General features: G+C 36.1%; 3 protein-coding genes across 3 annotated transcripts in view; all 3 read right to left on the bottom strand.

Annotated features, from left to right (window-relative positions):
- LOC136828137 (mucin-2-like) overlaps positions 1-18391 on the bottom strand; it is a 40768-nt gene extending 22377 nt beyond the window's left edge. The window contains exons 1-7 of the mRNA XM_067085955.1: positions 18385-18391; positions 14874-15787; positions 13741-13840; positions 10755-11771; positions 6758-7759; positions 2581-3795; positions 1-1172 (exon numbers count right to left, since the gene is read on the bottom strand). The exon at positions 1-1172 is cut by the window's left edge and continues 61 nt beyond it. Coding sequence (XP_066942056.1) covers positions 1-1172; positions 2581-3795; positions 6758-7759; positions 10755-11771; positions 13741-13840; positions 14874-15787; positions 18385-18391 — 5427 coding nt within the window. The remainder of the gene's footprint in view (positions 1173-2580; positions 3796-6757; positions 7760-10754; positions 11772-13740; positions 13841-14873; positions 15788-18384) is intronic.
- Positions 1-22087, bottom strand: part of LOC136854894 (pneumococcal serine-rich repeat protein-like) — a 250880-nt gene that overhangs the window by 70877 nt on the left and 157916 nt on the right. The window lies entirely within an intron of this gene.
- On the bottom strand, positions 18199-21838 carry LOC136828145 (uncharacterized). The gene is made up of 2 exons (XM_067085965.1): positions 21784-21838; positions 18199-19730 (listed from the first exon to the last, which is right to left on the bottom strand). Exons 1-2 carry the CDS (start codon positions 21836-21838, stop codon positions 18496-18498), a joined length of 1290 nt encoding a protein of 429 aa, XP_066942066.1. The 3' UTR covers positions 18199-18495.

A 22087-nucleotide genomic window follows, 5' to 3' on the forward strand; every position in this document is an offset into this window, starting at 1 on the left:
CTTAGTAGTAGTGGTTCTTGTAGTAGGTGTTGTTGTTGTAGTTGAAGTAGAACTTGTGGAAGTAGTGGGTGTGGTAGTGGATGTAACTGATGTTGTGCTTGTCGTTGTTGGTGTTGTTGTAGTAGAGGTAGGTGTGGTAGTGGAGGTAGTTGATGTTGTACTTGTAGTTGTTGGAGTTGTTGTGGTAGTAGTAGGTGTGGTAGTGGATGTAGTTGATATTGTGCTTGTAGTTGTTGGAGTTGTTGTAGTGGTAGGTTTGGTAGTAGATGTAGTTGACGTTGTACTCGTAGTTGTTGGAGTTGTTGTGGTAGTGGTAGGTGTGGTAGTGGATGTAGTTGAAGTTGTGCTTGTAGTTGTTGGAATTGTGGTAGTGGTAGGTTTGGTAGTAGATGTCGTTGATGTTGTACTCGTAGTTGTTGGAGTTGTTGTGGTAGTGGTAGGTGTGGTAGTGGATGTAGTTGATGTGCTTGTAGTTGGAGTTGTTGTGGTAGTGGTAGGTTTGGTAGTAGATGTAGTTGAGGTTGTACTTGTAGTTGTTGGAGTTGTTGTGGTAGTGGATGTAGTTGAAGTTGTGCTTGTAGTTGTTGGAGTTGTTGTTGTAGTGGTAGGTGTAGTAGTAGAAGTAGTTGATGTTGTACTTGTAGTTGTTGGGGTTGTTGTTGTTGTAGTGGTAGGTGTGGTAGTGGATGTAGTTGACGTTGTGCTTGTAGTAGTTGGGGTTGTTGTTGTAGTGGTAGGCGTGGTAGCAGATGTAGTTGACGTTGTACTCGTAGTTGTTGGAGCTGTTGTGGTAGTGGTAGATGTGGTAGTAGCAGTTGATGTGGTACTCGTTGTTTTTGGCACTGTTGTGGTAGTGGTAGGTGTGGAAGTGGATGTAGTTGAAGTTGTGCTTGTAGTTGTTGGAGTTGTTGTGGTAATGGTAGTGGTAGGTGTGGTAGTAGTAGTTGATGTTGTATTTGTAGTTAATGGGGCTGTTGTTGTAGTGGTAGGTGTGGTAGTGGATGTAGTTGATGTTGTGCGTGTAGTTGTTGTGGCAGTGGTTGGTGTTGTAGTAGATGTAGTTGATGTTGTGCTTTGAAATGTTGGTGGTGTTGTCGTGGTTGTTGTTGCTGGAGTTATAGTAATAATAGAACTTGAAACACTGTAGCGGGAACTACTCGAGAAACTTGAACCTGGAGTTGAAAATATAACAAATTATGCTTTTGCACTTATAAACACATACAGAGACATGGACACACACACATACACACATACTTAACCATTTTCATACACACGCAAAAAATGCTCAGAAACACACACAGACAAGCAAATGTATATACACATATATGTATGTATGTATTTGTCAAAGCAGTATTAAAATAGCAAACAATTATTTCCTTTTCAGATCTTCAATAGTACTGAGTTAACAGACGATAAAGCCAAGAAGGCTTCAGTGGGGAATGAGCCTTTTGGGGGAGACAAGTAAATAGAAAATTGGATAAATACAGTTAAAACTTAATTCAGAAGATCAGTAAAAAAAATGAATTTTTTCTTCGCTTATACATATGAAGGTCATAAAATTCCACAACTGCAACAAACGAACTTTTCCATTTTGTTTCCAGCCAAAGTAATTCCTACCAAATTTAAAAGGAAAAAAACCAAATACTAGAAAACGATGCATTGTTTGCAGCAATCGTCTGAGGGTGTCCCGCCCCCTGATACTTGTCATCCTGGACCTATTACAAAATTTATATTTTGCTATAGGGATATTAAGATAATTCTGGTCAAGCTTCCTAACTGTTTTGAGTGCAAAGTAATTCAAATAGAATTTAGTGCCTCTTTTGATTTAGGAAATAGCATTAGCACTTATTTCTAAACTTTAGAATCTTGGAATGGGTAGATATGTTTTAGGGTTACTTTAAGATTTTTTTACAGCAAGGCTGCAGCAAGCTGCTGTTCATGGGATCTTTAGTGAACAAAGAACTATTGAGTCTGGAGTTCCAAAGGGTAGTGTTCTTGATCCACTGTTATTTTCAATGTATACAAGTGATTCTGCCAGTAACACGCCAATAATGTAACCTACTTTCCTCTCCAATTATGACCAATATTGGCGCGCTCCTGGCAGAATGCAGTAACCTAGAAAAACAAATTATTAGAAAAATGGAGAAAACTCTATACAAACTAAATGCCTCTGATGCAAATATCACCTTTAACACCACGAATAATAATAATAATAATAATAATAATAATAATAATAATAATAATAATAATAATAATAATAATAATAATAATAATAATAATAATAATTTGTAGGTCCTGTTGCTAAGTAACCAATTGGTTCTTAGCCACGTAAAATAAGTCTAATCCTTTGGGTCAGCCCTAGGAGAGCTGTTAATCAGCTCAGTGGTCTAGTTAAACTAAGGTATACATTAATAATAATAATAATAATAATAATAATAATAATAATAATAATAATAATAATAATGAAAGTATATTCCGTTATGACATAAATATTTTTAATGTCTCATTCCTTAAAAGGTGTGATAACCAAAGCAGAAATAAAAGGAATATGGGCAAGTATGAAAGTCTTACTTGAACCACTGAAAGAAGAAGTAGATGAAGAAGTGAATTTAGTCGTAGTTTCTGTAGTTGTCTGAGTAGAAGTGGTTGTTGTAGTAGGTGTTGTTGTAGTTGAAGTAGTACTTTTGGAAGTAGTGGGTGTGGTAATGGATGTAATTGATGTTGTGCTTGTCGTTGTTGGGGTTTTTATAGTAGAGGTAGGTGTGGCAGTGGATGTAGTTGATTTTGTACTCGTAGTTGTTGGAGTTGTTGTGGTAGTGGTAGATGTGGTAGTGAATGAAGTTGATGTGCTTGTAGTTGTTGGAGTTGTTTTGGTAGTGGTGGGTGTGGTAGTAGAAGAAGTTAATGTTGTACTCGTAGTTGTTGGAGATGTTGTGGTGGCAGCAGGTGTGGGAGTGGATGTAATTGATGTTGTGCTTGTAGCTGTTGTGCCAGTGGTAGGTGTAGTAGTGAATGTAGTTGATGTTGTGCTTGTAGTTGTTGGAGTTGTTGTGGTAGTGGTAGGTGTGGTAGTAGATGTAGTTGATGTTGTACTCGTAGTTGTTGGAGTTGTTGTGGTAATGGTAGGTGTGGAGGTGGATGTAGTTGATGTTGTGCTTGTAGTTGTTGGAGTTGTTGTGGTAGTGGTAGGTGTGGTTGTGGATGTAGTTGATGTTGTGCTTGTAGTTGTTGGAGTTATTGTGGTAGTAGTAGGTGTGGTAATGGATGTAGTTGATGTTGTACTCGTAGATGTTGGCGTTCTTGTGGTAGTGGTAGGTGTGGTTGTGGATGTAGTTGATGTTTTGCTGGTAGTTATTGGAGTTGTTGTGGTAGTGGTAGTAGAAGTAGTTGGTGATGTACTTGTAGTTGTTGGGGTTGTTGTTGTTGTAATGGTTGGTGTGGTCATGGATGTAGTTGATGTAGTACTTGTAGTGGTTGGGGTTGTTGTGGTAGTGGCAGGCATGGTAGTAGATGAAGTGGATGTTCTGGTTGTATTTGTTGGAGTAGTTGTGGTAGTAGTAGGAGTGGTAGTAGATGTAGTTGATGTTGTGCTTGTAGTTGTTGTGGTTGTTGAGGTAGTCGAAGTAGTTGATGTAGTGCTTGTAGTATTTGGAGTTGTTGTGGAAGTGGTAGGTGTGGTTGTAGATGTAGTTGATGTTGTGTTTGGAAGTCTTGGTGTTGTCGTGGTTGTTGTTGGAGTTATAGTAATAACGGAACTTGAAACACTGTAGCGTGAACTACTTGAGAAACTTGAACCTGGAGTTGAAATTATAAAAAAATATGTTTTTGCACTTATAAACACTTACAGAAACATGTACACACACATACACACATACTCAAACATTTTCATACACACAAAAAATAAACTCAGAAACACACAGACAGGCAAATGTATATACATATATATGTATATAAGCATTTGTCAAAGCAGTATTACAATAGGAAACAATTATTTCCTTTTGAAATATTCTATAGAACACCTTAATATATAGAATCAACAGACCATAAAGCCAAGAAGGTTTCAGTAGGGAATGAGCCTGTGGAGGGAGACAAGTAAATAGAAAATTGGATAAATACAGTTAAAACTTAATTCAGGAGATGTCAGTAAAAGCAAAAATAGAATTTTTTCCTCACTTAAACATTTGGAGGTTAGATGATTCTACAACTGCACCAAACAAACTTTTCCATTTTGTTTTCAGCCAAAGTAAACTCCTACCAAACTTAAAAGGAAAAACCCAATGCTAGAAAACGATGCACTGTTTACAGCAATCATCTGAGGATGTTCCTCTCCCTGATACTTGTCATCCTTTAAATCAACAGCAATTAGAAATTCTTAACCCTGTCTTGGTTTTTGCTTGGGCACCAGTAAACAAGATTTTCTTCAAGGTATCAGCAACATAAATTATTATAATTTCAAATACCCAGAACATAATATTACCTTTTGAAAGGTGTTATTCTCAGACAAAACTTAAATGAAAAAGACTGAATTCTTGCCAAAATGGTACCGGGAAGCCCTAGATTGTCTTATTAAAAATAAGTATATTATGGTTGTGAAAGCAGATAAAGGGGGTTCTACAGTGGTTATGAATAAACAAGATTACTTGAATAAAGCCAACCAGTTTATAAATGACACTAATACCTACAGAAAATTGAAAAAACCCCAGCAGGATTTCAATAGGAAAATTAAAAAGATCCTAAATTCTTTGCAGGATCCTGCCCATAAAGAACTTATCTTGTCAAAAATCTCTTGAAATATCCCCAGTTGACCATATTTTTATGGTTTCCCTAAAATACAAAAAGTAGTTACTCCCCTCAGTCCAATAGTTGCCACTCGTTATGCCCCGCAGAGTGTTCTTGCCTCTTGGTTGGCTAAGTCCCTTAGCCAATTACTCAGCACCATATCTGATGCTCACCTAATACACTCCTCCCACTTCATTGATAGACTAAGGAATTTTAACCGTGCCGATGGTAAGATGATTAGCCTTGATGTCACCTCCTTATCTACGAATGTTCCGCTTGAGTTTGTTTTGGAAAATTTAAAGAAAAGACACGAAGAAGGGACTATCAGCTTTCCTATTCCATGCAACCAGTTTCTCAAATTGATTGGAATCTGTACTGACTCTACTATTTTTTCACTTTTAATGATGAATATTTCCAACAAAAAGCTGGTGTTTCTATGGATTCACCACTGTCACCAGTTTTAGCCAACCTGTGCATAGAGTTCAAAGAAATTGAAATATTAAAGAGATGTAACCCAACCTGCAAGCCTGCTCTGTGGGTGAGATATGTAGACGATATATGTATTACTCTTTACGGCGACGCCGTAGCTTTAGACTAGTTACTGAATACTGCAAACAACGTTGTTGATTCTATAAAATTTACAGTTGAAAAAGAGATTGATGGCAAGATTTCTTTCTTAGATGTGCTAATTCATGGGTATGTAAACAGTAACTCTTTCAAATTTTCAGTTTTTAGAAAAGTTTTGTTTTAAGAGCACTCCATATATGCGACCCAGAATTTGTAGACGAAGAACTCTCCCATGTAGACACCTTTAGATCTTTAAATTCCCGGAACATTTTATTACTGACGCCATCAGCCGGGTTAAAAGGAGGTTTTATATAGGACATTCTAATAAGTAAATGAATAACAAGAAACATGTATCATTACCCTTTGACGAACAAGTCTCAAAAGGATATAGAAATTGTTTATATCTATGAAAATACATTGGCAAAAGCCCTTAACAAGAATAATAACGGCACCAAGAGAAACAACGGTGTTTACAAGATTCCCTGCCATGATTGCAATAGTTGTTACTAAGGGGACTGGATCTAAGATTAAGGGAACACAGAAGGCCCTATGATCTTCATGCACAGGGGAGCGCTTTGGTAGCTCATGGTTTTAATTTAGATCACAGAATTAATTGGTATGGTGCACGAACTATTTTTGACAAGTGAGGAGTCTCACCGAGAAGATTAGCTGAAGGTGCTGCTATAAACATGGGAATATCTTTTGAAGACAACAAAAATTTACAAATGAAGACCATTTTATCAACTGGTTTATTGCCAAACACTACATAAAACTTTTTAATTTCGAAACTAACGTTGACCGTGTGAACCCTGATGATCTGCATCCTATTCCCCTCTCTCTCCAGATAGCCGGCGTTCCTGACTATGGCACCTATGCAGCGCAAGCAGGTGCAACATCGCAGGTTGGAAGATCAAGGAGGTTGGCGCAACTGCTTGTTGAATTCGGAATAACATAACAACATCCGAACCAGCACTCCCGTAATGGTTTGTTATCTTCTCGCCCCACCCCCATTTAAAAAAAAAAAAAAAAAACTATTCATACCAAAACTACACTCTCATTTTACATTTTAACGTTAGAATTGATGAAGAACACCGTTCAAGTTCCCAAAAGTCTTTGTTTATTTTACATAGTAATATATTTACTATATAATTGTTTATTTTTATTACACAATAATAGTAATAATAATAATAATAATAATAATAATAATAATAATAATAATAATAATAATAATAATAATAATAATAATAATAATAATAATAATAATAATAATAATAATAATAATAATAATAATAATAATAATAATAATAATAACATAAAATATATTTAATGATGACATTGTCTTTTGTCATTCTTAAAAGGTGTGATGTCCAAAGTGGAATAAAAGGAACATGGGCAATTATGAAAGTCTTACTTGAACCACTGAAGGAAGAACTAGATGAAGAAGTGAATGTAGTCGTAGTATCTGTGGTTGTCTTAGTAGTAGTGGTTGTTGTAGTAGGTGTTGTTGTTGTTGAAGTAGCACTTGTGGTAGTAGTGGGTGTGGTAGTGGATGTAGTTGATGTTGTACTCGTACTTGTTGGAGTTGTTGTGGTAGGTGTAGTAGTGGATGCAGTTGATACTGTGCTTGTAGTAGTTGGGGTTGTTTTAGTGGTAGGTGTGGTAGTGGATGTAGTTGATGTTGTACTCGTACTTGTTGGAGTTGTAGTGGTAGATGTAGTAGTGGATGCAGTTGATACTGTGCTCGTAGTAGTTGGGGTTGTTGTGGTAGGTGTGGTAGTGGATGTAGTTGATGTTGTGCTTGTAGTTGTTGGAGTTGTTGTGGTAGTGGTAGGTGTGGTAGTGGATGCAGTTGATGTTCTGGTTGTAGTTGTTGGAGTTGTTGTGGTAGTGGTAGGTGTGGTAGTAGATGTAGTTGATGTACTCGTAGTTGTTGGAGTTGTTGTGGTAGTGGTAGGTGTGGTTGAGGATGTAGTTGTTGGAGTTGTGGTAGTGGTAGTAGAAGTAGTTGATGTTGTACTTGTAGTTGCTGGGGTTGTTGTTGTGGTAGTGGTAGGTGTGGTAGTGGATGTAGTTGATGTAGTACTTGTAGTAGTTGGGGTTGTTGTGGTAGTGGTAGGCGTGGTAGAAGATGAAGTGGATGCTCTGGTTGTATTTGTTGGAGTAGTTGTGGTAGTAGTAGGAGTGGTAGTAGATGTAGTTGATGTTGTGCTTGTAGTTGTTGTGGTTGTTGAGGTAGTCGAAGTAGTTGATGTAGTGCTTGTAGTATTTGGAGTTGTTGTGGAAGTGGTAGGTGGGGTTGTAGATGTAGTTGATGTTGTGTTTGGAAGTCTTGGTGTTGTCGTGGTTGTTGTTGGAGTTATAGTAATAACGGAACTTGAAACACTGTAGCGGGAACTACTCGAGAAACTTGAACCTGGAGTTGAAATTATAAAAAATTATGTTTTTGCACTTATAAACACTTACAGAAACATGTACACACATACACACATACTCAAACATTTTCATACACACGCAAAAAATAAACTCAGAAACACACACAGACAGGCAAATGTATATACATATATATGTATGTATGCATTTATCAAAGCAGTATTACAATAGGAAACAATTATTTCCTTTTGAAATATTCTATAGAACACCGTAATATATAGAATCAACAGACCATAAAGCCAACAAGGTTTCAATAGGGGGTGAGCCTGTCGAGGGAAACAAGTAAATAGAAAATTGGATACATACAGTTAAAACTTAATTCAGGAGATGTCAGTAAAAACAAAAAAATTATTTTTTCCTCAATTAAACATTTGGAGGTCAGATGATTCTACAACTGCACCAAACAAACTTTCCCATTTTGTTTTCAGCCAAAGTAAACTCCTACCAAACTTAAAAGGAAAAAACCCAATGCTAGAAAACGATGCACTGTTTACAGCAATCATCTGAGGATGTTCCTCTCCCTGATACTTGTCATCCTTTAAATCAACAGCAATTAGAAATTCTTAACCCTGTCTTGGTTTTTGCTTGGGCACCAGTAAACAAGATTTTCTTCAAGGTATCAGCAACATAAATTATTATAATTTCAAATACCCAGAACGTAATATTACCTTTCTGAAAGGTGTTATTCTTAGACAAAACTTAAATGAACAAGATTTTGAGGTCTTCCTAAAATAAGGATATTATGGTTGTAAAAGCAGATAAAGGAGGTTCTACAGTGGTTATGAATAAACAAGATTACTTGAATAAAGCCTACCAGTTACTAAATGACACTAATACCTACATAAAATTAACAAACCCTCCAACCATTACAAAAACTCAGTAGGATTTCAATAGGAAAATTAAAAAGATCCTAAATTCTTTGCAGGATCTCGCCCATAAAGAACTTCTCTTGTCAAAAATCTCTTGAAATATCCCCAGTTGGCCATATTTTTATGGCTTCCCTAAAATACTAAAAGTAGGTACTCCCCTCCATCCAATAGTTGCCACTCGTTATGCACCTCAGAGTGTTCTTGCCTCTTGGTTGGCTAAGTCCCTTAGCCAATTACTCAGCACCATATCTGATGCTCACTTAATACACTCCTCCCATTTCATTGATAGACTAAGGAATTTTAACCGTGCCGATGGTAAGATGATTAGCCTCGATGTCACCTCTTTATTTACGAATGTTCCGCATGAGTTTGTTTTGGAAAATTTAAAGAAAAGACACGAAGAAGGGACTATCAGCTTTCCTATTCCATGCGACCAGTTTCTCAACTTGGTTAGAATATGTATTGACTCTACTATTTTCACTTTTAATGATGCTTATTTCCAATAAAAAGCTGGTGTTTCTATGGGTTCACCATTGTCACCAGTTTTAGCCAACCTGTGCATTAAGTTCATAGAAGTTGAAATATTAAAGAGATGTAATGGAAACTGCAAGCCTGCTCAGTGGGTGAGATATGTAGATGATATATTTATTACTTTTTACAGTGACGACGTAGCTTTAGACTGCTTACTGAATACTGCAAACAATGTTGTTGATTCTATAAAATTTACAGTTGAAAAAGAGATTGATGGCAAGATTTTTTCTTAGATGTTCTAATTCATGGGGATGTAAACAGTAACTCTTTCAAATTTTCAGTTTTTAGAAAAGCTTTGTTTTAAGAGCACTCCATACATGCGACCCAGAATTTCTAGACGAAAACCTCTCCCATGTCGTAAACACCTTTAGGACCTTAAAGTTCCCGGAACATTTTATTACTGACGCCATCAGCCGGGTTAAAAGGAGGTTTTATATAGGACATGCTGATAAGGAAATGAATAACAAGAAACATGTATCATTACCCTTTGACGAAGTTTCAAAAAGATATAGAAATTGTTTATATCTATGAAAATACCTTGGCAAAAGCCCTTACCAAGAATAATAACGGAACCATGAGAAACAACGGTGTTTACAAAGTTCCCTTCCATGATTGCAATGGTTGTTACTACGGGGAGAGTGTTAGCGGACTGGATCTAAGGTTAAGGGAACACAGAACGGCCTATGATCTTCATGCACAGGGGAGCACTTTGGTAGCTCATGATTTTAATTTAGACCACAGAATTAATTGGGATGGTGCACGAACTAGTTTTAAAAGTGATGATTCTCACATGAGAAGGTTATTTGAAGGTGCTGCTATAAACATGGGAATATCTTTTGAAGACAACAAAAATATACAAATGAAGACCATTTTATCAACTGGTTTATTGGCAAACACTACATAAAACTTTTTAATTTTAAAACTGACGTTGACCGTGTGAACCCTGATGCTCTGCTTCCTACTCCCCTCTCTCTCCAGACAGCCAGCGTCCCTGACTATGGCACCTATGCAGCGCAAGCATTTGCAACATCGCAGGTTGGAAGATCAAGGAGGTTGGCGCAACTGCTTGTTGAATTCGGAATAACATAACACCATCCGAACCAGCACTCCCGTAATGGTTTGTTATCTTCTCGCTACGCCCCCATTTAAAAAAAAAAAAAAAACTATTCATAAGAAAACTACCCTCTCATTTTACATTTTAACGTCAGCACTGATGAAGAACACCGTTCAAGTTCCCGAAAGTGTTTGTTTATTTTACAAAGTAATATATTTACTATATAAATGTGGATTTTTATTACACAGTATTAATAATAATAATAATAATAATAATAATAATAATAATAATAATAATAATAATAATAATAATAATAATAATAATAATAATAATAATAATAATAATAATAATAATAATAATAATAATAATAATAATAATAATAATAATAATAATAATAATAATAATAATAATAATAATAATAATAATATTTAATGATGACATAAATATATTTAAGTTGTCTTTCCTTAAAAGGTGTGATGTCCAAAGTGGAATAAAAGGAACATGGGCAATTATGAAAGTCTTACTTGAACCACTGAAGGAAGAACTAGATGAAGAAATGAATGTAGTCGTAGTATCTGTAGTTGTCTTAGTAGTAGTGGTTGTTGTAGTAGGTGTTGTTGTTGCTGAAGTAGTACTTGTGGTAGTAGTGGGTGTGGTAGTGGATGTAGTTGATGTTGTACTCGCACTTGTTGGAGTTGTTGTGGTAGGTGTAGTAGTGGATGCAGTTGATACTGTGCTTGTAGTAGTTGGGGTTGTTGTTTTAGTGGTAGGTGTGGTAGTGGATGTAGTTGATGTTGTACTCGTACTTGTTGGAGTTGTAGTGGTAGGTGTAGTAGTGGATGCAGTTGATACTGTGCTCGTAGTAGTTGGGGTTGTTGTGGTAGGTGTGGTAGTGGATGTAGTTGATGTTGTGCTTGTAGTTGTTGGAGTTGTTGTGGTAGTGGTAGGTGTGGTAGTGGATGCAGTTGATGTTCTGGTTGTTGTTGTTGGAGTTGTTGTGGTAGTGGTAGGTGTGGTAGTAGATGTAGTTGATGTTGTACTCGTAGTTGTTGGAGTTGTTGTGGTGGTGGTAGGTGTGGTTGTGGATGTAGTTGATGTTGTACTTGCAGTTGTTGGAGTAGTGGTAGTAGAAGTAGTTGATGTTGTACTTGTAGTTGCTGGGGTTGTTGTTGTGGTAGTGGTAGGTGTAGTAGTGGATGTAGTTGATGTAGTACTTGTAGTAGTTGGGGTTGTTGTGGTAGTGGTAGGCGTGGTAGTAGATGAAGTGGATGCTCTGGTTGTATTTGTTGGAGTAGTTGTGGTAGTAGTAGGAGTGGTAGTAGATGTAGTTGATGTGCTTGTAGTTGTTGTGGTTGTTGAGGTAGTCGAAGTAGTTGATGTAGTGCTTGTAGTATTTGGAGTTGTTGTGGAAGTGGTAGGTGGGGTTGTAGATGTAGTTGATGTTGTGTTTGGAAGTCTTGGTGTTGTCGTGGTTGTTGTTGGAGTTATAGTAATAACGGAACTTGAAACACTGTAGCGGGAACTACTCGAGAAACTTGAACCTGGAGTTGAAATTATAAAAAATTATGTTTTTGCACTTATAAACACTTACAGAAACATGTACACACATACACACATACTCAAACATTTTCATACACACGCAAAAAATAAACTCAGAAAAACCCACAGACAGGCAAATGTATATACATATATATGTATGTATGCATTTATCAAAGCAGTATTACAATAGGAAACAATTATTTCCTTTTGAAATATTCTATAGAACACCCTAATATATAGAATCAACAGACCATAAAGCCAAGAAGGTTTCAATAGAGGATGAGCCTGTGGAGGGAGACAAGTAAATAGAAAACTATATACATACAGTTAAAACTTATTTGAGGAGATGTCAGTAAAACAAAAATTAATTTTTTCCTCACTTAAACATTTGGAGGTCAGATGATTCTACAACTACACCAAACAAACTTTCCCATTTTGTTTTCAGCCAAAGTAAACTCCTACCAAACTTAAAAGGAAAACACCCAATGCTAGAATACTATGCACTGTTTACAGCAATCATCTGAGGATGTTCCTCTCCCTGATACTTGTCATCCTTTAAATCAACAGCAATTAGAAATTCTTAACCCTGTCTTGGTTTTTGCTTGGGCATCAGTAAACAGGATTTTCTTCAAGGTATCAGCAACATAAATTATTATAATTTCAAATACCCAGAACATAATATTACCTTTCTGAAAGGTGTTATTCTTAGACAAAACTTAAATGAAAAAGATTTTGAGGTCTTGCCAAAATAAGGATATTATGGTTGTAAAAGCAGATAATGGAGATTCTACAGTGGTTATGAATAAACAAGATTACTTGAATAAAGCCTACCAGTTACTAAATGACACTAATACCTACATAAAATTAACAAACCCTCCAACCATTACAAAACTCAATAGGATTTCAATAGGAAAATTAAAAAGATCCTAAATTCTTTGCAGGATCCTGCCCATAAAGAACTTATCTTGTCAAAAATCTCTTGAAATATCCCCAGTTGGCCATATTTTTATGGCTTCCTAAAATACAAAAAAGTAGGTACTCCCTCCGTCCAATAGTTGCCACTCGTTATGCCCCGCAGAGTGTTCTTGCCTCTTGGTTGGCTAAATCCCTTAGCCAATTACTCGGCACCATATCTGATGCTACCCTAATACACTCCTCCCATTTCATTGATAGACTAAGGAATTTTAACCGTGCCGATGGTAAGATAATTAGCCTCGATGTCACCTCTTTATTCACGAATGTTCCGCTTGAGTTTGTTTTGGAAAATTTAAAGAAAAGACACAAAGAAGGGACTATCAGCTTTCTTATTCCATGCGACCAGTTTCTCAGCTTGGTTAGAATCTGTATTGACTCTACTATTTTCACTTTTAATGATGACTATTTCCAATAAAAAGCTGGTGTTTCTATGGGTTCACCATTGTCACCAGTTTTAGCCAACCTGTGCATTGAGTTCATAGAAGCTGAAATATTAAAGAGATGTACCCCAACCTGCAAGCCTGCTAAGTTGTTGAGATATGTAGACGATATATTTATTACTTTTTTTGGCGATGGCGTAGCTTTAGACTGCTTACTGAATACTGCAAACAACGTTGTTGATTCTATAAAATTTACAGTTGAAAAAGAGATTGATGGCAAGATTTTTTTCTTAGACGTTCTAATTCATGGGGATGTAAACAGTAACTCTTTTAAATTTTCAGTTTTTAGAAAAACTTTGTTTTAAGAGCACTCCATATATGTATCCCCGAATTTCTAGACGAAGAACTCTCCCATGTCGTAGACACCTTTAGGTCCTTAAAGTTCCCGGAACAGTTTATTACTGACGCCATCAGCCGGGTTAAAAGGAGGTTTTATATAGGACATGCTAATAAGGAAATGAATAACAAGAAACAAGTATCATTACCCTTTGACGAAGTCTCAAAAAGATATAGAAATTGTTTATATCTATGAAAATACCTTGGCAAAAGCCCTTACCAAGAATAATAACGGCACCAAGAGAAACAACGGTGTTTACAAGGTTCCCTGCCATGATTGCAATGGTTGTTACTACGGGGAGAGTGGTAGGGGACTGGATCTAAGATTAAGGGAACACAGAAGGGCCTATGATCTTCATGCACAGGGGAGCACTTTGATAGCTCATGGTTTTAATTTAGACCACAGAATTAATTGGGATGGTGCATGAACTATTTTTAAAAGTGATAATTCTCACATGAGAAGGTTATTTGAAGTTGCTGGTATAAACATGGGAATATCTTTTGAAGACAAAAATTAACAAATGAAGACCATTTTATCAACTGGTCTATTGCCAACCACTACATAAAACTTTTTTAACATCGAAACTGACGTTGACTGTGTGAACCCTGATGATCTGCATCCTATTCCCCTCTCTCTCCAGATAGCCGGCGTCCCTGACTATGGCACCTATGCAGCGCAAGCATTGCAGGTTGGAAGATCAAGGAGGTTGGCGCAACTGCTTGTTGAATTCGGAATAATATAACAACATCCAAAACAGTGCTCCCGTAATGGTTTGTTATCTTCTCGCCCCGCCCCATTTAAAAAAAAAAAAAATTCATAAGAAAACTAACTTCTCATTTTACGTTTTAACGTTAGCACTGATGAAGAACACCGTTCAAGTTCCCGAAAGTCTTTCTTTATTTTACATAGTAATATATTTACTAAATAAATGTGGATTTTTATTACACAATAATAATAATAATAATAATAATAATAATAATAATAATAATAATAATAATAATAATAATAATAATAATAATAATAATAATAATAATAATAATAATAATAATAATAATAATAATAATAATAATAATAATAATAATAATAATAATAATAATAATAATAATAATAATAATAATAATAATAATAATAATAATAATAATAATAATAATGACATAAATATATTTAAGTTGTCATTCTTTAAAAGGTGTGATGTCCAAAGTGGAATAAAAGGAACATGGGCAATTATGAAAGTCTTACTTGAACCACTGAAGGAAGAACTAGATGAAGAAAAGTGAATGTAGTCGTAGTATCTGTAGTTGTCTTAGTAGTAGTGGTTGTTGTAGTAGGTGTTGTTGTTGCTGAAGTAGTACTTGTGGTAGTAGTGGGTGGGTAGTGGATGTAGTTGATGTTGTACTCGTACTTGTTGGAGTTGTTGTGGTAGGTGTAGTAGTGGATGCAGTTGATACTGTGCTTGTAGTAGTTGAGGTTGTTGTTTTAGTGGTAGGTGTGGTAGTGGATGTAGTTGATGTTGTACTCGTACTTGTTGGAGTTGTAGTGGTAGGTGTAGTAGTGGATGCAGTTGATACTGTGCTCGTAGTAGTTGGGGTTGTTGTGGTAGGTGTGGTAGTGGATGTAGTTGATGTTGTGCTTGTAGTTGTTGGAGTTGTTGTGGTAGTGGTAGGTGTGGTAGTGGATGCAGTTGATGTTCTGGTTGTTGTTGTTGGAGTTGTTGTGGTAGTGGTAGGTGTGATAGTAGATGTAGTTGATGTTGTACTTGCAGTTGTTGGAGTTGTTGTGGTGGTGGTAGGTGTGGTTGTGGATGTAGTTGATGTTGTACTTGTAGTTGTTGGAGTAGTGGTAGTGGTAGTAGAAGTAGTTGATGTTGTACTTGTAGTTGCTGGGGTTGTTGTTGTGGTAGTGGTAGGTGTGGTAGTGGATGTAGTTGATGTAGTACTTGTAGTAGTTGGGGTTGTTGTGGTAGTGGTAGGCGTGGTAGTAGATGAAGTGGATGCTCTGGTTGTATTTGTTGGAGTAGTTGTGGTAGTAGTAGGAGTGGTAGTAGATGTAGTTGATGTTGTGCTTGTAGTTGTTGTGGTTGTTGAGGTAGTCGAAGTAGTTGATGTAGTGCTTGTAGTATTTGGAGTTGTTGTGGAAGTGGTAGGTGGGGTTGTAGATGTAGTTGATGTTGTGTTTGGAAGTCTTGGTGTTGTCGTGGTTGTTGTTGGAGTTATAGTAATAACGGAACTTGAAACACTGTAGCAGGAACTACTCGAGAAACTTGAACCTGGAGTTGGAATTATAAAAAATTATGTTTTTGCAATTATAAACACTTACAGAAACATGTACACACACATACACACATACTCAAACATTTTCATACACACGCAAAAAATAAACTCAGAAAAACACACAGACAGGCAAATGTATATACATATATATGTATGTATGCTTTTATCAAAGCAGTATTACAATAGGAAACAATTATTTCCTTTTGAAATATTCTATAGAACACCCTAATATATAGAATCAACAGACCACAAAGCCAAGAAGGTTTCAATAGAGGATGAGCCTGTGGAGGGAGACAAGTAAATAGAAAACTGGATACATAGTTAAAACTTATTTCAGGAGATGTCAGTAAAAGAAAAATTAATTTTTTCCTCACTTAAACATTTGGAGGTCAGATGATTCTACAACTACACCAAACAAACTTTCCCATTTTGTTTTCAGCCAAAGTAAAAAAATCCTACCAAACTTAAAAGGAAAACACCCAATGCTAGAATACGATGCACTGCTTACAGCAATCATCTGAGGATGTTCCTCTCCCTGATACTTGTCATCCTTTAAATCAACAGCAATTAGAAATTCTTAACCCTGTCTTGGTTTTTGCTTGGGCATCAGTAAACAGGATTTTCTTCAAGGTATCAGCAACATAAATTATTATAATTTCAAATACCCAGAACATAATATTACCTTTCTGAAAGGTGTTATTCTTAGACAAAACTTAAATGAAAAAGATTTTGAGGTCTTGCCAAAATAAGGATATTATGGTTGTAAAAGCAGATAATGGAGATTCTACAGTGGTTATGAATAAACAAGATTACTTGAATAAAGCCTACCAGTTACTAAATGACACTAATACCTACATAAAATTAACAAACCCTCCAACCATTACGAAAACTCAGTAGGATTTCAATAGGAAAATTAAAAAGATCCTAAATTCTTTGCAGGATCCTGCCCATAAAGAACTTATCTTGTCAAAAATCTCTTGAAATATCCCCAGTTGGCCATATTTTTATGGCTTCCCTAAAATACAAAAAGTAGGTACTCCCCTCCGTCCAATAGTTGCCACTCGTTATGCCCCGCAGAGTGTTCTTGCCTCTTGGTTGGCTAAGTCCCTTAGCCAATTACTCGGCACCAGATCTGATGCTACCCTAATACACTCCTCCCATTTCATTGATAGACTAAGGAATTTTAACCGTGCCGATGGTAAGATGATTAGCCTCGATGTCACCTCTTTATTCACGAATGTTCCGCTTGAGTTTGTTTTGGAAAATTTAAAGAAAAGACACAAAGAAGGGACTATCAGCTTTCCTATTTCATGCGACCAGTTTCTCAACTTGGTTAGAATCTGTATTGACTCTACTATTTTCACTTTTAATGATGAATATTTCCAATAAAAAGCTGGTGTTTCTATGGGTTCACCATTGTCACCAGTTTTAGCCAACCTGTGCATTGAGTTCATAGAAGTTGAAATATTAAAGAGATGTAATGCAAACTGGAAGCCTGCTCAGTGGGTGAGATATGTAGACAATATATTTATTTCTTTTTTTGGCGATGACGTAGCTTTAGACTGCTTACTGAATACTGCAAACAACGTTGTTGATTCTATAAAATTTACAGTTGAAAAAGAGATTGATGGTAAGATGTTTTTCTTAGACGGTCTAATTCATGGGGATGTAAACAGTAACTCTTTTAAATTTTCAGTTTTTAGAAAAGCTTTGTTTTAAGAGCACTCCATATATGCGTCCCAGAATTTCTAGACGAAGAACTCTCCCATGTCGTAGACACCTTTAGGTCCTTAAAGTTCCCGGAACATTTTATTACTGACGCCATCAGCCGGGTTAAAAGGAGGTTTTATATAGGACATGCTAATAAGGAAATGAATAACAAGAAACATGTATCATTACCCTTTGACGAAGTCTCAAAAAGATATAGAAATTGTTTATATCTATGAAAATACCTTGGCAAAAGCCCTTACCAAGAATAATAACGGCATCAAGAGAAACAACGGTGTTTACAAGGTTCCCTGCCATGATTGCAATGGTTGTTACTACGGGGAGAGTGGTAGGAGACTGGATCTAAGATTAAGGGAACACATAAAGGCCTATGATCTTCATGCACAGGGGAGCACTTTGATAGCTCATGGTTTTAATTTAGACCACAGAATTAATTGGGATGGTGCATGAACTATTTTTAAAAGTGATAATTCTCACATGAGAAGGTTATTTGAAGTTGCTGCTATAAACATGGGAATATCTTTTGAAGACAACAAAAATTTACAAATGAAGACCATTTTATCAACTGGTTTATTGCCAACCACTACATAAAACTTTTTAACATCGAAACTGACGTTGACTGTGTGAACCCTGATGATCTGCATCCTATTCCCTCTCTCCAGATAGCCGGCGTCCCTGACTATGGCACCTATGCAGCGCAAGCAGGTGCAACATCGCAGGTTGGAAGATCAAGGAGGTTGGCGCAACTGCTTGTTGAATTCGGAATAATATAACAACATCCAAAACAGTGCTCCCGTAATGGTTTGTTATCTTCTCGCCCCGCCCCATTTAAAAAAAAAAAAAAACTATTCATAAGAAAACTAACCTCTCATTTTACGTTTTAACGTTAGCACTGATGAAGAACACCGTTCAAGTTCCCGAAAGTCTTTGTTTATTTTACATAGTAATATATTTACTATATAAATGTGGATTTTTATTACACAATAATAATAATAATAATAATAATAATAATAATAATAATAATAATAATAATAATAATAATAATAATAATAATAATAATAATAATAATAATAATAATAATAATAATAATAATAATAATAATAATAATAATAATAATAATAATAATAATAATAATAATAATAATAATAATAATAATAATAATAATAATAATATTTAATGATGACATAAATATATTTAAGTTGTCATTCTTTAAAAGGTGTGATGTCCAAAGTGGAATAAAAGGAACATGGGCAATTATGAAAGTCTTACTTGAACCACTGAAGGAAGAACTAGATGAAGAAATGAATGTAGTCGTAGTATCTGTAGTTGTCTTAGTAGTAGTGGTTGTTGTAGTAGGTGTTGTTGTTGCTGAAGTAGTACTTGTGGTAGTAGTGGGTGTGGTAGTGGATGTAGTTGATGTTGTACTCGTACTTGTTGGAGTTGTTGTGGTAGGTGTAGTAGTGGATGCAGTTGATACTGTGCTTGTAGTAGTTGGGGTTGTTGTTTTAGTGGTAGGTGTGGTAGTGGATGTAGTTGATGTTGTACTCGTACTTGTTGGAGTTGTAGTGGTAGGTGTAGTAGTGGATGCAGTTGATACTGTGCTCGTAGTAGTTGGGGTTGTTGTGGTAGGTGTGGTAGTGGATGTAGTTGATGTTGTGCTTGTAGTTGTTGGAGTTGTTGTGGTAGTGGTAGGTGTGGTAGTGGATGCAGTTGATGTTCTGGTTGTTGTTGTTGGAGTTGTTGTGGTAGTGGTAGGTGTGGTAGTAGATGTAGTTGATGTTGTACTCGTAGTTGTTGGAGTTGTTGTGGTGGTGGTAGGTGTGGTTGTGGATGTAGTTGATGTTGTACTTGTAGTTGTTGGAGTAGTGGTAGTGGTAGTAGAAGTAGTTGATGTTGTACTTGTAGTTGCTGGGGTTGTTGTTGTGGTAGTGGTAGGTGTGGTAGTGGATGTAGTTGATGTAGTACTTGTAGTAGTTGGGGTTGTTGTGGTAGTGGTAGGCGTGGTAGTAGATGAAGTGGATGCTCTGGTTGTATTTGTTGGAGTAGTTGTGGTAGTAGTAGGAGTGGTAGTAGATGTAGTTGATGTTGTGCTTGTAGTTGTTGTGGTTGTTGAGGTAGTCAGAAGTAGTTGATGTAGTGCTTGTAGTATTTGGAGTTGTTGTGGAAGTGGTAGGTGGGGTTGTAGATGTAGTTGATGTTGTGTTTGGAAGTCTTGGTGTTGTCGTGGTTGTTGTTGGAGTTATAGTAATAACGGAACTTGAAACACTGTAGCGGGAACTACTCGAGAAACTTGAACCTGGAGTTGAAATTATAAAAAATTATGTTTTTGCACTTATAAACACTTACAGAAACATGTACACACACATACACACATACTCAAACATTTTCATACACACGCAAAAAATAAACTCAGAAAAACACACAGACAGGCAAATGTATATACATATGTATGTATGCATTTATCAAAGCAGTATTACAATAGGAAACAATTATTTCCTTTTGAAATATTCTATAGAACACCCTAATATATAGAATCAACAGACCATAAAGCCAAGAAGGTTTCAATAGAGGATGAGCCTGTGGAGGGAGACAAGTAAATAGAAAACTGGATACACACAGTTAAAACTTATTTCAGGAGATGTCAGTAAAAGAAAATTAATTTTTTCCTCACTTAAACATTTGGAGGTCAGATGATTCTACAACTACACCAAACAAACTTTCCCATTTTGTTTTCAGCCAAAGTAAACTCCTACCAAATCTAAAAGGAAAACACCCAATGCTAGAATACGATGCACTGTTTACAGCAATCATCTGAGGATGTTCCTCTCCCTGATACTTGTCATCCTTTAAATCAACAGCAATTAGAAATTCTTAACCCTGTCTTGGTTTTTGCTTGGGCATCAGTAAACAGGATTTTCTTCAAGGTATCAGCAACATAAATTATTATAATTTCAAATACCCAGAACATAATATTACCTTTCTGAAAGGTGTTATTCTTAGACAAAACTTAAATGAAAAAGATTTTGAGGTCTTGCAAAAATAAGGATATTATGGTTGTAAAAGCAGATAATGGAGATTCTACAGTGGTTATGAATAAACAAGATTACTTGAATAAAGCCTACCAGTTACTAAATGACACTAATACCTACATAAAATTAACAAACCCTCCAACCATTACGAAAACTCAGTAGGATTTCAATAGGAAAATTAAAAAGATCCTAAATTCTTTGCAGGATCCTGCCCATAAAGAACTTATCTTGTCAAAAATCTCTTGAAATATCCCCAGTTGGCCATATTTTTATGGCTTCCCTAAAATACAAAAAGTAGGTACTCCCCTCCGTCTGGTAGTTGCCACTCGTTATGCCCCGCAGAGTGTTCTTGCCTCTTGGTTGGCTAAGTCCCTTAGCCAATTACTCGGCACCAGATCTGATGCTACCCTAATACACTCCTCCCATTTCATTGATAGACTAAGGAATTTTAACCGTGCCGATGGTAAGATGATTAGCCTCGATGTCACCTCTTTATTCACGAATGTTCCGCTTGAGTTTGTTTTGGAAAATTTAAAGAAAAGACACAAAGAAGGGACTATCAGCTTTCCTATTCCATGCGACCAGTTTCTCAACTTGGTTAGAATCTGTATTGACTCTACTATTTTCACTTTTAATGATGAATATTTCCAATAAAAAGCTGGTGTTTCTATGGGTTCACCATTGTCACCAGTTTTAGCCAACCTGTGCATTGAGTTCATAGAAGTTGAAATATTAAAGAGATGTAATGCAAACTGGAAGCCTGCTCAGTGGGTGAGATATGTAGACAATATATTTATTTCTTTTTTTGGCGATGACGTAGCTTTAGACTGCTTACTGAATACTGCAAACAACGTTGTTGATTCTATAAAATTTACAGTTGAAAAAGAGATTGATGGTAAGATGTTTTTCTTAGACGGTCTAATTCATGGGGATGTAAACAGTAACTCTTTTAAATTTTCAGTTTTTAGAAAAGCTTTGTTTTAAGAGCACTCCATATATGCGTCCCAGAATTTCTAGACGAAGAACTCTCCCATGTCGTAGACACCTTTAGGTCCTTAAAGTTCCCGGAACATTTTATTACTGACGCCATCAGCCGGGTTAAAAGGAGGTTTTATATAGGACATGCTAATAAGGAAATGAATAACAAGAAACATGTATCATTACCCTTTGACGAAGTCTCAAAAAGATATAGAAATTGTTTATATCTATGAAAATACCTTGGCAAAAGCCCTTACCAAGAATAATAACGGCATCAAGAGAAACAACGGTGTTTACAAGGTTCCCTGCCATGATTGCAATGGTTGTTACTACGGGGAGAGTGGTAGGAGACTGGATCTAAGATTAAGGGAACACATAAAGGCCTATGATCTTCATGCACAGGGGAGCACTTTGATAGCTCATGGTTTTAATTTAGACCACAGAATTAATTGGGATGGTGCATGAACTATTTTTAAAAGTGATAATTCTCACATAAGAAGGTTATTTGAAGTTGCTGCTATAAACATGGGAATATCTTTTGAAGACAACAAAAATTTACAA

Source organism: Macrobrachium rosenbergii, chromosome 3 (genome assembly GCF_040412425.1).
Source record: "Macrobrachium rosenbergii isolate ZJJX-2024 chromosome 3, ASM4041242v1, whole genome shotgun sequence".
NCBI lineage: Eukaryota > Metazoa > Arthropoda > Malacostraca > Decapoda > Palaemonidae > Macrobrachium > Macrobrachium rosenbergii.